At 41.5% G+C, this 14,271-nt stretch overlaps 1 protein-coding gene and 1 non-coding gene across 12 annotated transcripts in view; both read right to left on the bottom strand.

The window, feature by feature from the left end:
* Positions 1-264: 264 nt before the first annotated feature.
* The window catches only part of LOC125155139 (zinc finger BED domain-containing protein 6), a 43,970-nt gene continuing 29,963 nt past the window's right edge, over positions 265-14,271 (bottom strand). For all 11 annotated transcript variants that reach the window (XM_047840014.1, XM_047840021.1, XM_047840017.1 and 8 more), the window contains 7 exons: positions 12,550-12,618; positions 7,642-8,145; positions 7,228-7,307; positions 4,746-5,076; positions 3,128-3,294; positions 2,697-2,764; positions 265-2,259 (listed from right to left, as the gene is read on the bottom strand). In XM_047840014.1, the coding sequence (XP_047695970.1) occupies positions 2,001-2,259; positions 2,697-2,764; positions 3,128-3,294; positions 4,746-5,076; positions 7,228-7,307; positions 7,642-8,145; positions 12,550-12,618 (1,478 nt within the window). In that variant the 3' untranslated portion in view covers positions 265-2,000. The remainder of the gene's footprint in view (positions 2,260-2,696; positions 2,765-3,127; positions 3,295-4,745; positions 5,077-7,227; positions 7,308-7,641; positions 8,146-12,549; positions 12,619-14,271) is intronic.
* Positions 4,253-4,357, bottom strand: LOC125155930 (U6 spliceosomal RNA). The gene has a single exon (XR_007148436.1). It is a non-coding gene; the product is annotated as a U6 spliceosomal RNA (small nuclear RNA).

Raw genomic sequence — 14,271 nt, 5'->3', positions numbered from 1 at the left:
CTCTTTAAAAAAAAACCAAACGGCATTATTTGAGTTACAATGCTAATGGAACTGAATTCAATTAATGTTGGGAAACCCTAAGCAGCTAAAACTGAGCATACTTGTGGGGAAGTTTGGCAATACGTCCATGTGAGAGTTTTCTAAAGCAACACAGTCATCTGTGAAATTGGAGCATTTAAACAAGAGGCCAACGACGTTGTGACTGGGGACCCTGTCGAGACAGACCCTAGGCTGAAGTGACGTATGACCGCTTGACTCACAAGGTCCAGACTTTCCTACACCGGCTTTATTTAAAACACAAATAAGTATTTCTCTTTCTTGTAATGGCAAATGGTTCAAATAATGCTGAACATGAATCATTGACTAATACAAGGACTTTAAATATGAAACAAAATTATTTTTAAAAAAGCAAAAGAATAAAGGTTATATACAAAAGGGACCTGGAATCTTTAAGCTGATTCCAAAAATGAAATGAGTAGAAAATCTGTGGTGAAACCAGAACATTCCACCCCTGCTTTGGAGAAGGGCTATTATACAACATTCAGTCAGCTGAAGAAGGATTGGTAGAGAGGTGTCTATACATAAGTTTCAAGTCATTTTTGCTTGTGCAGAATCATCCAGATCTTCCCAAGACTGAATGGGCAGTCCTGTGGCTTTCTTCCTTTTCCATATTCCCAACAAGGCTACATGAAGTTCAACTCTCGATGAGCCGCTTACAACAGCAGTTCCTTAGGAGCCAACACGACAGGTGGGTCAGATTTCCCTATGAGAAACAAACTGGCCACCCACAGCAAAGTATCAAAATGGACAAGTCCTCCTTTCCTCTTCCTTCCGATTATGTACAACATGTCTCCTCTTAAGACTCTTCTCCCCATCACGCTTGTTCCTTCACACGTCTAAACCTTGAGGTGATACGAAGGAGACCGACATCAAGAAAAGAAAATTCAATTCCGAAATGAAGAGAACTGGAAGGTATACAATACACCCCCAGAGCATCTCAATAATCCCTGCTACAGTACGGTTCGGCATACTGCTACAGTTCGTAGATAAATATTGGCAGCTTGGAGGAGTTCCATTTTTTTTCCCCCTGGCGGTTAGCGAGTACCAAATAAATACTGGGCGAGACGAGTTTGCTGGGAGAGTTAGAAATAAAAAATTAACCAATTTTTATCCCTGTGATAATTCAATGCCAGTAGGAGGCAAGTACTGAAGAAGAGAAGGGACAACTTTCATGCTAAAAAAAGAATTCCTCTAATCATTCTGTCACCATCTCTTGTTAAGAATCCAGGGAATCCCAGAAATAGAAAATTAGTTTCAGAGGACCCCTGAGGCACTTTAAAGCCTTAAAAAATTACAGTAATAATAAATTAGCTATTGCTCTTTAGAGGCTTACAGAGCAGCAGAAGCATGAAAATCAGGTTGAAAAAGTTATGTCCAGATTACAAGCTTTCTGAGCTGCTCAGCCCTCTCTAAAGCTTAGTTGGATCTCCAAATACCTTTAAAAAGACATACAATTTAACACAGACTGAGTGATTTTTTTGTTTAGTGGTAGTGTGAAATTTGGTCCTTAATGGCAGCAGCTGTCTTCATCCTTTTCAAACTCAGGTAACATTAAGTACATTAAGATAAGACATAAAAGAAATATACAGCAAAGGGGAAAAAAGCCCAAACTGACAAACACCTCAAGGAGTCACTAAGTTCTCTCGCACCCTTCGACTTGGATCTCCCTCTCAGTTTTTTTGTGGAGAGGTGTAAGACAAGACATTTTTCTTATAGATGCTAGACAATGGCATCGAATGGACAATGGTTATCAAGGGACTTTAAAAATCTGACCCCAAGGAATCCAGGACAGGTAATTCGGAGGTATACTTCTGATACGGGGCAAATTCTAGACTAAAGAAATGATCATCTTGGGTAAATGTTATAATAGATGAAACTAAGTCCAGTTTTTTGTTTTTTTTGTGTTTTTTTTTTGTTTTGTTTTAAGTGTTCTACCGCCTTCAGCTATCAATCATCTCTGACAGCTCAAGCAGAAGGTCATCTTCATCTTTCCCAGGATCCAAGTCGATCTCAGCTTCTAATTTGCCTCCTGAAATCTCCCATATTAGTTTCTCAAAATCATCCTCCACTGAAAGCGGAGGCTTTCCTGTTGAGGCAGAGCTGAGTCGGCGAGTTTTCGTAGCCACCTGGGATGAAGAAGGGCCAGATACTTCCGGTGGGGAGGGATCGGAAGAGGACTGGACCGGAGGCAGCGCAAGACTGTAAGAAAAAACCCAAAAGATTATTAGAAAACTGCCTTGTCAGTGGTTGGCTGAATGGTCCCACCATTCAATGGTCCCACCCACTGAATGTCTCAGGAACACAAAGAGTTAGCAAAGAGCTGTTTCTGATAAAAAACGTAACACAGAACTGTTTTACTGATTTGGGACAAAGCATTTTCATCCTTTAAAGAAGCGGAATTCAAACAGATATTTAAAACATCAAAAAAAAAATAATACAGTCAATATATAAACAATGGCACCAAAGGAGAACAGCAACCCCGAGTATCATGTTTTCTTGCGATTAACTGGAAGCTTACATTTACTTAGACGTGGCCAAGTCGGCAATGTTCAAATGTTTATGAAGCAGTGTTATTCTCCAGAGCATAAATAAGAAGAGTGGCCTAAAGTCTGCTTAGGAAGAATCGCAAGTATTACCTGTCTCTGGGTTTTTCTGTCTCAGGCAGAGCGACTGACTTGTCCTCAGAGAGGAGTGGGATGACAGCCTACAAAAGGAAAAGTAAGGCGATTCAGTGGGAGGCAAGCTTTTTTTATTTGAACATACTCATGTTCTTCTGCCACTTTCTCAGAATCTTGGTTATTATTCTGGAAATCCAAGAATAAATAGTCCCAAGATTGAGTGCCGAAACAGGCAAGATATCTTGCTGCCCAAGAATTCGCTTTAAAAAAAAAATCCCATTCTGCCTCCCCACAAAGGTGTGCTTGCAGACGGAGACTACGGTAACAACCTAAACTACCAAGATGCGGAGGCAACGGCAGAAGCGGCAGAGGCAGGGAGCTGGCAGAGCTCCTGTCCCAGCTTTCCTCCCACACCGCTCACAGCAGCATCTAGTTGGATCTACGCTTACCACAGCTGCTTTCCTGGTGGGGCTTTCCTGTAGGACGCTGCTGGAGCCGAGTGGCTTCACAGCTGCAATGACAGCAGGGTGCACCTCCGCCGCCTTGCGCTTGGGGGCCAACTTGGGGGATGAGACCACTTTAACGACAGATGGCTTCACGTTGACTTTGGGTTTAGCTACAAGGGACAGAAAATATCTGATTAAGAGCTAGAATAATTCCTCTTTCACATGGAGAATAATTTACAATATCGACCTTCCTTCACGATACTGGAAATAACACACACACCCCAAAATGAAAACAATCCATGAATGATCTGCACTATACATGTGGGCATAATGTAGATGTATACTCAAATAATCCCTTCCAGTGGCTCTTGAATTTGCTGTTCTTCCATTCCCTGGTGTTTTCCTTCTTCAAAACCAGAGGAAAGATAACACCACAGAAAGCTTTTTCCCCCACGGAGATGTAACTGACATATTAACATTATATTAGCTTAAGGCATACAACATAATGATTCAATATACTGTGATCGGATGACGGCCATGGTAAGTCTACTTAGTACATACACAGTTACAATTTTTTTTGTGTGAGAACTTTTAGGATCTACTCTCCTAGCAACTTTCAAATATGCAATACGGTTTTTTTTTTTTAATTTTGTTTTCTAACATTTATTCATTTTTTAAGAGAGAGAGTAAAAGTGGGGGAGGGGCGGAGAGAGATGGAGACACAGAACCTGAAGCAGGCTCCAGGCTGTCAGCAGAGAGCCCTTTGCGGGGCTCGAACCCATGAATCGTGAGATCATGACCTGAGCTGAAGTTAGACGCTTAGCCACCTGAGCCACCCAGGTGCCCCTGCAACACAGTAGTAGTTAACTATGGTACATTACGTCCCATGACTTGTTTAAAAATATGCAATCCTGGGCGCCTGGGTGGCGCAGTCGGTTAAGCGTCCGACTTCACCAGGTCACGATCTCGCGGTCCGTGAGTTCGAGCCCCGCGTCAGGCTCTGGGCTGATGGCTCAGAGCCTGGAGCCTGTTTCCGATTCTGTGTCTCCCTCTCTCTCTGCCCCTCCCCTGTTCATGCTCTGTCTCCCTCTGTCCCAAAAATAAATAAACGTTGAAAAAAAAAAAACAAAAAATATGCAATCCTTCACGAATCTGCATGCCATCCTTGCCTGGGGGCCATGCTAGTCTTCTCTGCAGCGTCCCAATTTTAGTTACGTGCTGCCGAAGCGAGCTTTAGACAAAGCTCTTTCTCTTCTTTTTTTTTTTTTTTTTTCCAGTTTATTAGCTGATTTTGAGAGAGAGAGAATCTCAAGCAGACTCTGCGCTGTCAGCATGGAGCCCAATGTGGGGCTCGAACCCACAGCCCGTGAGATCACGGCCTGAGTCGAAGTCGACCGCTCAACCTGACTGAGTCAGGCACCTCTAACAGCAACTTTAAATTCTGAGAAAGGAACTCCTCTAGTTTTGTCTTTATTTTAAATAGAATTATCAAAAATCCTACTCTCCACCTGCGTGACCAGCATACAACACAACCAGAATCTGACTCAACTGTTGCCAGGAGTTACTAGAAACTCGGCAATTGTGAAATCCTAAAGCAACACACTTTACCAAAACCACTCACCTTTACCCCTTTTTTCCAAAGTCTGTGCTGCACATTTCACATTCAATATTGAGTCCCCAATTCCTGAGGTTTCTACCTCTGCTTTTTGGGACGACTTTGTGGGCAGCCGCTTTGTCAGGTGCCGTGTGATGCCTGGCGCAGCCGCGAGCAGGGCCTTCTCTGCTATCTGAGTGTTGCAGGAGTCTACATCTCCCCGAAGGGGTGTCAAAACTGATTTTTCCTTCTGCGTCGTTCCCCTCTCCAATTGTTTCTGCATGTGCTTCTCTCTCATGGTCTCACATCTCTTGGCTTGAATTTTAGGGATGCCAACTCCTGTGGTCTCTTCTGAAGCCTGTGGATAAATTTAAATGACAGACTTGAAAACTTAGTACCCCCAACAATCTGTATGATAATTATTATTTGTAAGTTACCAGGCTTTCTTTAGATCTCAAAAACAAAAACAAAAAACAAAAAACAAAAAACTTAGGGCACCTGGCTGGCTCAGCTAGTAGAACATGCAACTCTTGATCTCAGGGCTGTGAGTTTGAGCCCCACATTGGGTATACAGGTTACTTACAAATAAAATCTTTATCTATCTATCTATCTATCTATCTAAAAGTAGGCTTCACACCCAGCACAGAGCCCAACGTGGGGCTTGAACTCATGCCCAAGAGCCAGATCCAACTGAGCCACCCAGGCACCCCAAAATTTAAATCTTAAAAAAAAACAAAACAAAAAACTTGTTTCAAAGAAAAAAACTAAAGCTGAAACTAATATAATGTCAATTTTATTTCAATTAAGAAAATCTTATTTATAAGTTACTAGGCTGACCTCTAAGTCTAGCAGAGTTTGACGTGATCTAGAACACAAGAGCTGATATTAAACGGAAAATGCCAAGCTGAAGATGAACGTTAAAGATACATGGAACAAGGAGCACCTGGGTGGCTCAGTCAGTTAAGCGACCGACTCTTGATTTCCACTCAGGTCATGATTTCCTGATTGGTGGGACTAGGCCCTGCATCCGACTCTGTGCTGACAGCACGGAACCTGATTGGGATTCTCTCTCTCCCCCTCTCTCTGTCCCTCCCCCGTGCATGTGTCTGCATGCTCTTTCTCAAAATAAACATTAAAAAAAAAAAAATGTGTGGAACAACAAAAACCCCAATGTTATAGGATAGATGATCTTGACCCTAAGTCAACTACAAACGCCTCCTAATCGGACACTGGCACAAAGATTTATGTTCAATGATATTCATGCTCTTAACTGTATAAAACTACATCTACATGTCCAGAAACAGACTATATTGACATAATAGAACATTATGTGGCCAACTAATGTCTTGAAGAATTATGAATACGGCATAATTAAAGCAGGCTGCACAATGATACACTGTAGAGTTCTCAATTACTTTATTTTTTTAATGTTTATTTTTGAGAAACAGAGAGAGTGGGGGAGGGGCAAGAGAGACAGAGAGAGAGAGAGAGAGAGAGAGAGAGAGAGAGAGAGAGAGACAGAGAATTCCAAGCAAGTTCTGTGCTGTCAGTCCAATGCGGGGCTCAAACCCATAAACTGTGAGATCATGTGACCTGAGCCGAAATCAAGAGTCAGATGCTTAACCAACTGAGCCACCCAGGAGCCCCTCAACCATTTTCTAAACATGAGTTAAACACTGAACAAGTTCACATATACATGTGTATATAAACAAAAGGCTTGCAAGAAATCCATGAAGAAACCTAATGGTTACTACATCTGAGTTGTGGAATTATAAGCATTATTCTTTATTAAAAAAATAAAAGTTCCCAAGTTTTGTACAATGGGTGACATTATGCTTAATTTAGAAAATATTAAATGGGTGGCTCAGTCAGTTAAGGCGCCCGACTTCGGTTCAGGTCATGATCTCATGGTTTGTGGGTTCGAGCCCCGCACCGGGCTCTGTGCTGAGAGCTCAGAGCCTGGAGCCTGCTTCAGATTCTGTTTCTCTCTCTCTCCCTCTCTCTCTCTCTCTGCCCCTCCCCGGATCATACTCTCTCTCTCTCAAAAATAAACATTGAAAAAAATTTTTTTTAAATATTAAATGGGGGTGCCTGTGGCTCGGTTGGTCAAGCATCCGACTTTGGCTCAGGTCGTGATCTTGCAGTTCATGAGTGAGAGCCCCTCATTAGGCTCTCTGCTGTCAGCATGGAGCCAGTGTCAGATCCTCTACCCGCCCCACCTCCCCCGCTTGTGTGAGCTCTCCCACACTCTCTCTCTCAAAATAAACATTAAAAAAATATTAAGCGACCAATTAAAAACAACTTTAAAGGGGTAGAGAACACGGAGATACAGAGAAGTACAGAAAACTCTCACAGAAAATTATAAGCACAGTGAAAGCTTGTTTCCCTAACTTATCAGTGAAATGTTACATAGAAATTTATTATGCTAAAACTAAAAGGCACATTTTACCATTCATTTGGCCTTTGCTTGCCATGAACAAAACTATACAATGATCTAAAATAAACTCACCTCTTTAGCCTCTGTTCTAGTAACAGTGCTCTGAGAAACCACTTCATTTCCTTCTTGAAGTTTCTTCTCTTCTTTTATACCTATATTCACATTAAACACATCATCAATTCTCTCACTTAGGCTGCAACTTCAGTAACAGATTAAAGCAAAACTTTTCTTCATAAAAATAAAGATAAGATAGGACAACTAAAATTGTAGATAAAGCCCATCGTCCTCATAAAGCTTAGAAATGCCTGTTAAAATATCAGGCGCTCCTGTAAAGAAACAGCTTAACTTCATCGGATCCAGTGGTCTTCAAAGTTATCCGAGTACAGTTCTGGCAGAACTCCTACGAACACAGCGTGCACCACCGCCCTCTGACACACGACTTGGGGAAATGGGGAAATGGCGCCACAGACCGAACTGTGTCCTTACCAGGTTTTTTTGTGATTCGGAGAAGCCGCCTTGCCCCGGGGGTGGCCTCGGGTTGCTGCTGGGAACCGATGCTGCTCTCTGAGCTCTGTTGCCCGCGCAGCGCCTTCTCCTGTTTAATCTCCTCCAGCGTCTTGATGTGCACTTCCTGCATAGACTTGGTTCTCCCTGCGGGCTCCTCCGACGTTACTTTGCTGATGACTAGAGGTGGCAAAACCACCGTTTTTTTAATTTCGCTGTCGGCCTTCAGCTTGATACAAGTTACATCCTTTTTGTTTTTTTGTCTCTCTGCTTCCTGCTGCCGATGTTTCTTTTCTGCCAAGACCTCAGAGAAGGTTTTGATTCGGATAGTGGAGGGGCTTCTTGTTCCTAAAGTAGAATCATCGACTTTTGAAGGTCCGTCTGTCTTGAGTTTAGGTTGTAATTCTCCACGTTTCTGACTAGCTTTTTCAAGAAGAATTTCTTCTAATGTCTTCACGTGAATCTCACCAACTTTAGTAACTCTCTCTGTTTTCATGGGGGAAAAAACAAGTCACTGTATTTGGAGTTTATCTCTTAACAACTTACGATCTTTCTGTTCTTGGATCAGGACAGAGTCCTAACAGAGTAGTATCATTTAGGCAGGTAATTAAAATGATCAAAGTATTATTAGTCTCATTTTCAGTTTCAGAAGACTCCAAGTTTCAGGAAGTGGCCCTCAAGGAAAACGCTTAGGTGGCAAAAATTACTGATTTGTTAGAGTTCTATTCAGAAGCTTATTCCCGAAGAACCTCAAAGCCACTTACTAGCTGGAGAAATCGGTCACTGTAAATCTCACCAAACTAGTAATGAACTAATTCTTCCATTCATTTATGGATCTAAACATGTGCTGGACACCGTGCTAGAAAAAGAACGGTAAGCAAAACACAGTATCTACCCACATGTAATTTAAACTCAGAGAGACCAAACAGGCAACAACAAAGTGTGATAATAACGTTGTGATATGTTGTTGTTTTTTAAGTAAGCTCTACACCTAACACGGGGGCTTGAACTCATGACCCTGAGATCAAGAGTCACCCTCCCTCCCCTAAGGACTTAGCCAGCCAGGCGCCCCAACAATGATAATCTGATACAGGAAGTGTGATGCTAACACATAGGAACAGACAGCAAGAACCCCAACCTCTGCCCAGGAACCGGTGAAGGGAAGCTTTTCAGAGGAAGTAATATTCAAGTGATATGTGAAGGATGAAAAGGAGGTGGGACGGGTCCAAGACAGAAGAGAAATGGGAAAGGCTCAGAGAGTGGCATGCCGCCGAAGAGCTATTTTTAATGACACATTCATCACTCTACATCTGTTTGAAGAGCAAATTCACACTGACAGATATGCCTGTCCTCACTAGTGAAGGGCTAAAATAAAGAATGATGTAATGTGGGAAAATTTGGAGACTGTACACACACATTTGATAAGTGAATGACAGCTCTTCATGCAAGATCAAAACCCAAAAATATCCTTTAACAACCTTAAACACATCATCACACTTGGTTTCACCTTTTGAACCTTTGAATGTGCCGTCCCGTCTACACAGAATATTCCCTACTGGTCTTTCTCCTGCTGCCTAGTTAGTTTTAACTGAGTTCAGTTTAGAACCTGACACCCTCCAATCTAGCTGATTTCTCTGATCATAGCACTGCTCACACAGTACTTCAAGTGTGTGTATTTCCAACCACACCAGATAGATACTTCATGAAAAGGGGCTATATTTAGTTATCTGAAATATGTCAGTACAGTAGCCGTACATAGACAGCACTCAAACAGAGACACTGAATCACTTCCTTAGGTGTCTCGAATACAAATTCTTCCATTTGAAGACAGTGGGCTGATCTCAGAATTACCACTCCAAGGGAGCGCGTGAACGGGGACATGAAGACCTTGTTTCCCCACTCTACCAACATTTTATCAAAACGACAGAGAAGATAATAAAAGTAGAAGAAATCCACAGCGCTGGAAAACAAGGCTACCACCGGCAGAGCATAAATCTTGAGGGATTTCTGAGATAAGACAGCAGCTGTCTGAATTTACAGAAAAACAGAAAAAGAACAACAACAAAAAAAAACTGTAGGAGTGAGATCTGTTCTTCCCAGCAGAGCCAAAGAAAACCCGCCAAACTAGCAGGAAAAGCAACAGTGGGTAGAAACGTAAGGATGGGAGGCACCTGGATGGTTTAGTCAGTTAAGCATCCGACTCTTGGTTTCAGCGCAGGTCATCATCTCAAGGCTTGTGAGATTGAGCCCCACACTGGGCTCTGTGCTGACAGTGCGAAGTCTACTTGGGATCCTGTCTCTCCCTCTCTAACCCTCCTGCTTTCACGCTCACACGCTCTCTCTCTCAAAATAAATAAACTTAAAAAAAAAAAAAAGGCACTTTCATGATGAAACTTAAAAAAAAAAAGGAAAAAAGAAATTTAAGGATGACTTATAGAACAGCTGGACCAGTCATGACCTTCTCCTGAGAACTGCTCCCTAAAACGAGGAGAATCCGCTGGGGAGGGGAGCACATTAGGAGGTCGGGGCTGAAGGGAGAAGATGAAACAAATGACAAGCAGAAAAAGAACAGGGGACAAGAAGAAAAAGTACAGCTAGGGAAGGAAAGAAAGTGGCTGTGCTCTGAAAGTAAAGAAACTTCTTACTGTGGCAATGGTATGAGCCCCCAGTCTTCTAGCCTGCAACCCACACAACTGCCTTTCAGTAAGTACACCTTCCCCACTTAGGCGGACCTTACTTGTGTCTCCCAGTCGGGAGGGAGGATCACCTGAGGACAAGTTGGTTAGAACCCACACAGGAAACCCAGGCTAGGAACTTACAGCTATGAAAAAGCAGTAACATTAAAAGTGAACCAGAGACGCCCGGGTGGATGGCTCAGTTGGTTGAGTGTCTGACTCTTGATTTGGACTTAGGTCATGATCCCAGCGTTGGGGGACAGAGCCCTATGTCTGGCTCTGCACTGAGCGTGGAGCCTGCTTAAGATTCTCTCTTCCTCTCCCCTCTCTCTGCTTGTGCACTCTCTAAAATTAAAAGAATAAATTAAAAAAAACAGTGAACCAAAATAGAGAGAAGCGATGAAGATGACCAAATAATATACTCACACATTTTTTAAAAGGTTCAAATTAGAAACTCCAGAGCAGCCTGAAATCAGGCTGTAAAAGACGGAGAAATCAGAGAACCAAAAAAGGGTCTTGGAAAACAAAAACACAAGTGCAAAAATAAATCCAACAGAAGGAACTAATAAAAAAACCCCCACCAACCTGGTCAAAAATCAGCCATCTAGAACAGGTTTAACAAACTATAGTTGCTGGGCCCAATGTGGCCATGATCTCAATTTTATAAATACAACTTTATTAGAACATAGCTGCACGGACGCATTTACATATTGTACAAGGCTGCTTTCACACCACAACGGCAGGGTGGAGTAGTTGCAATGGAGACCACAAACCTTTGCAAAGCCTAAAATATTTACTATATTCCTGACCTAGAAAATAAAGCCAAGCAAAGACCATAGAAGGTGAGGCAAAACCCCAAAACCCAAAGGAATGGAGAATATGAAGACAAGATTAAAACACATGAGAAGCCTATGTCCAAAAGTTCCAACCTCTGTCTAGTAAGAATTCCACAAAGAGAAAACTAAAAAGAAGGGTGGGAAAGGAATACTCAAAGAAATTGGAAGAATGTTTTCTAGAACTAAAAAAAGGTTAAGTCCTTAGATTTGAGGGCCCACCTGAATACTGGTCTGAATGAACAGAAAGTTCCACGTTTAGAGCCACCGTACTAAAGTCACAGCATAGTAGGGAAGGGTAAAGAAAATCCCAACTAAAAGTTTCTGAAGAATAAATTCAGGTTCTTTACAAGGGTAATAATGTTTGACATCAGACTCCCTTTTTATGATGCTGGCAAAATCTTAACACACAAACCAGATGAAGACAGTATGAAAAAAGAGCACATGCCAACACGATTCATAAACAGATATAAAAACTAAAAAGCATCAAAGTGAGGAGCGCCTGGCTGACTCAGTCAGTAGAGTGTGCAATTCCTGCTCTCTGGGTTGAGAGTTTGAGCCCGACTTTGGGTACAGAGAGTACTTAAAAAAACAAAAAACAAAAAACAAAAACAACCAAACATCAAACTGAATCTAGCAATGTATAAAAAAGCTGAAGGGCTAGAGTACATGTTCATTTTACTATTCATTAAACTGTATACATGTATATGCTAAGTAGTTAGACTTTCAAATTTAAAAGGTTTAAAAATTACGGGTGGCTCAGCTAGTGAAGCATGTGTGTCTTGATCTCAGGGTTGTGGGTTTGAGTCCCATGTTGGGTGTAGAGATTACTGAAAAATTAAAATCTCAATATAAGGAAGAAAATTAAAATACTTAAAACCTCAACACCCAAATAAAACAAACGTTAATATTTTGGTGTATTTTTTGCAGTGTTCTTTGTAGGCATATACTTTTATCTTTACAAAACTGGAGTCATCTCATATATATGGATGCTACTCCCGAGAATAAGTTCCTAGAGTAAGAAAATAAATTTCATCACTCCCATAAAATAAGGTTCTTACCCTACATCAAAAAGTCAAAAGCACTATGTGTTCTTTTGTAACCTTTCTTCATTCAATATAATGTGAGAAATTTTCCACATCATTATTGTTAGAACATGACTTATGACAATAATTACGTTAGTACATAACTACCTTAATTGAACTGGATTTCTTTTTGTTGGCTATTTAGGTGGTTTCCAGTTTCTTACTACTAATGCTATGGTGAACTAATGATTTTGCCATCTTTTAAGAAGAGGATTCATACCAGTGAGTAATTAATTACTTAGATTGTTACGGCAAGGAAAAAAAAAATAACAGAAGCTGGTTTTAGAGTTTACTTACCTGCTGCCTCCTCACTGTTTGGACCAGCTGACATGCCTAATCGCTCCTTCAGAGACTTGGAAACGTGAACTGTAAAGAAAAAAGAAAAAAAAAGTTGAACCCAGGCTTTTTTCTTCATTATTATTATTACTATTATTTTTTAATTTAGAGAGAGAGCATGTGCACGTGAGTGGGCAAGAGGGAGAGAGAATCTTAAGCAGGCTCCGTTCTCCATGCAGAGCCTGACACAGGGCTTGATCCCATGATGCTGGGATCATTACCAGAGCTGAAATTAAGAGTTGGATACCTGACTGAGCCACCCAGGTGCCCCAGAACTTTTCCCCCCAAAGTTTACAAATTGGACTTATGTTTCTCTTCTAATGCAAATTCTTAAAAAACAAACAAAAAAAACCCTCTTAAGATCTTAAAATTTTTCTTTTCCACAAAACAGACCTATGTGAATCATGAATTCCCTAGAGTATTCCAGAAAGTTAAAAAATTTTTTCTTAGATCTGAAAAGCAAAAACTACTGAATTCAGGGAAATAATTTTGTTATTGTACAGCCTTCTAAAGTCTTAGTGGCATCAAAAGGCTCCCATCCCTCAAATCTATTTTACTTATTTAAAAAAAAGTTTTTTTTAATGTTTATTTATTTCTGACAGAGAGAGCGCGCGCGCGCGCGAGAGAGAGAGAGAGAGCGAGAGAGAGAGAGAGAGAGAGAGAGGGCATAAGTGGGGGAGGGGCAGAGAGAGAGGGAGACACAGAATCCGAAGCAGGCTCCAGGCTCTGAGCTGTCAGCACAGAGCCCGGCGGGGGTCTCGAACTCATGGATAGTGAGATTATGACCTGAGCTGAAGTTGGATGCTCAAATGACTGAGCCACCCAGGTGCCCCTCAAATCTATTTTAAAATAGGCTTCTTAGTTATGAAAATTTTCAATATGATCAATAGGCCAGGAGATAAAGGGTATAGCTGCATAGAAAAAGAATAACTTCTACTCGCTCTGAGAATGCAAGGAAGACTCTAAATAAGAACAGCTACCCATCAAAGCCTCTTGGAGGGCGCCTGGGTGGCTCAGTTGGTTAAGCGTCCAACTTTGGCTCAGGTCATGGTCTTGTGGTTCGTTGAGTTCAAGCCCCGCATCAGGCTCTGTGCTGTCACTGCAGAGCCCACTACAGATTTCCTGTCCCTTTTTCTCTCTGCCCCTCCCTGCTCATGCTCTCTCTCTCTCTCTCAAAAATAAACATTAAAAAAAGAGAGAGAAGTTAAAACTAAACACAATAAAAAAAAAGTTTTTTTTTTTTAGTAATTAACACCAGTGTTTCATTGCTAAGTCATAAAAGGAAAAAAAAATTCCAACCTTGATTTCTTTCCATAATTAGAACTTCAACTAGGTAATCACTCTAACTCCCAAACATCCTCAAGTTAGTCCATATCTCTCCGTACCAACTTCCAGGACCCCTATATCTATGTCACTAACTCCTCTCCTCCAGATTATTTTAACATCCTGCTAACTAATATTCTGGACAGCATTCTTGTCTCCTTCTAATCTTTCTCCGTATTTTAGGCAGGGTCATGGTTCTAAAATGCATATCTGAGCTTTTGATTCTCCTTCATAACCTTCCCATGGATTGCTACTAAGCCCAAAGGCTCTACAATGGCTTAAAAAGCTTTATATGGGGGTGTGTGGGAGGCAGGAGTCGGACACATAACCGATTGAGGCACTCAGGTGCCCAACACCGTG

The sequence above is a fragment of the Prionailurus viverrinus genome, chromosome F1 (genome assembly GCF_022837055.1).
Source record: "Prionailurus viverrinus isolate Anna chromosome F1, UM_Priviv_1.0, whole genome shotgun sequence".
Lineage (NCBI taxonomy): Eukaryota > Metazoa > Chordata > Mammalia > Carnivora > Felidae > Prionailurus > Prionailurus viverrinus.
Note: the sequence above shows the minus strand (reverse complement) of the source record. Positions and strands in the feature narration are given on the sequence as shown.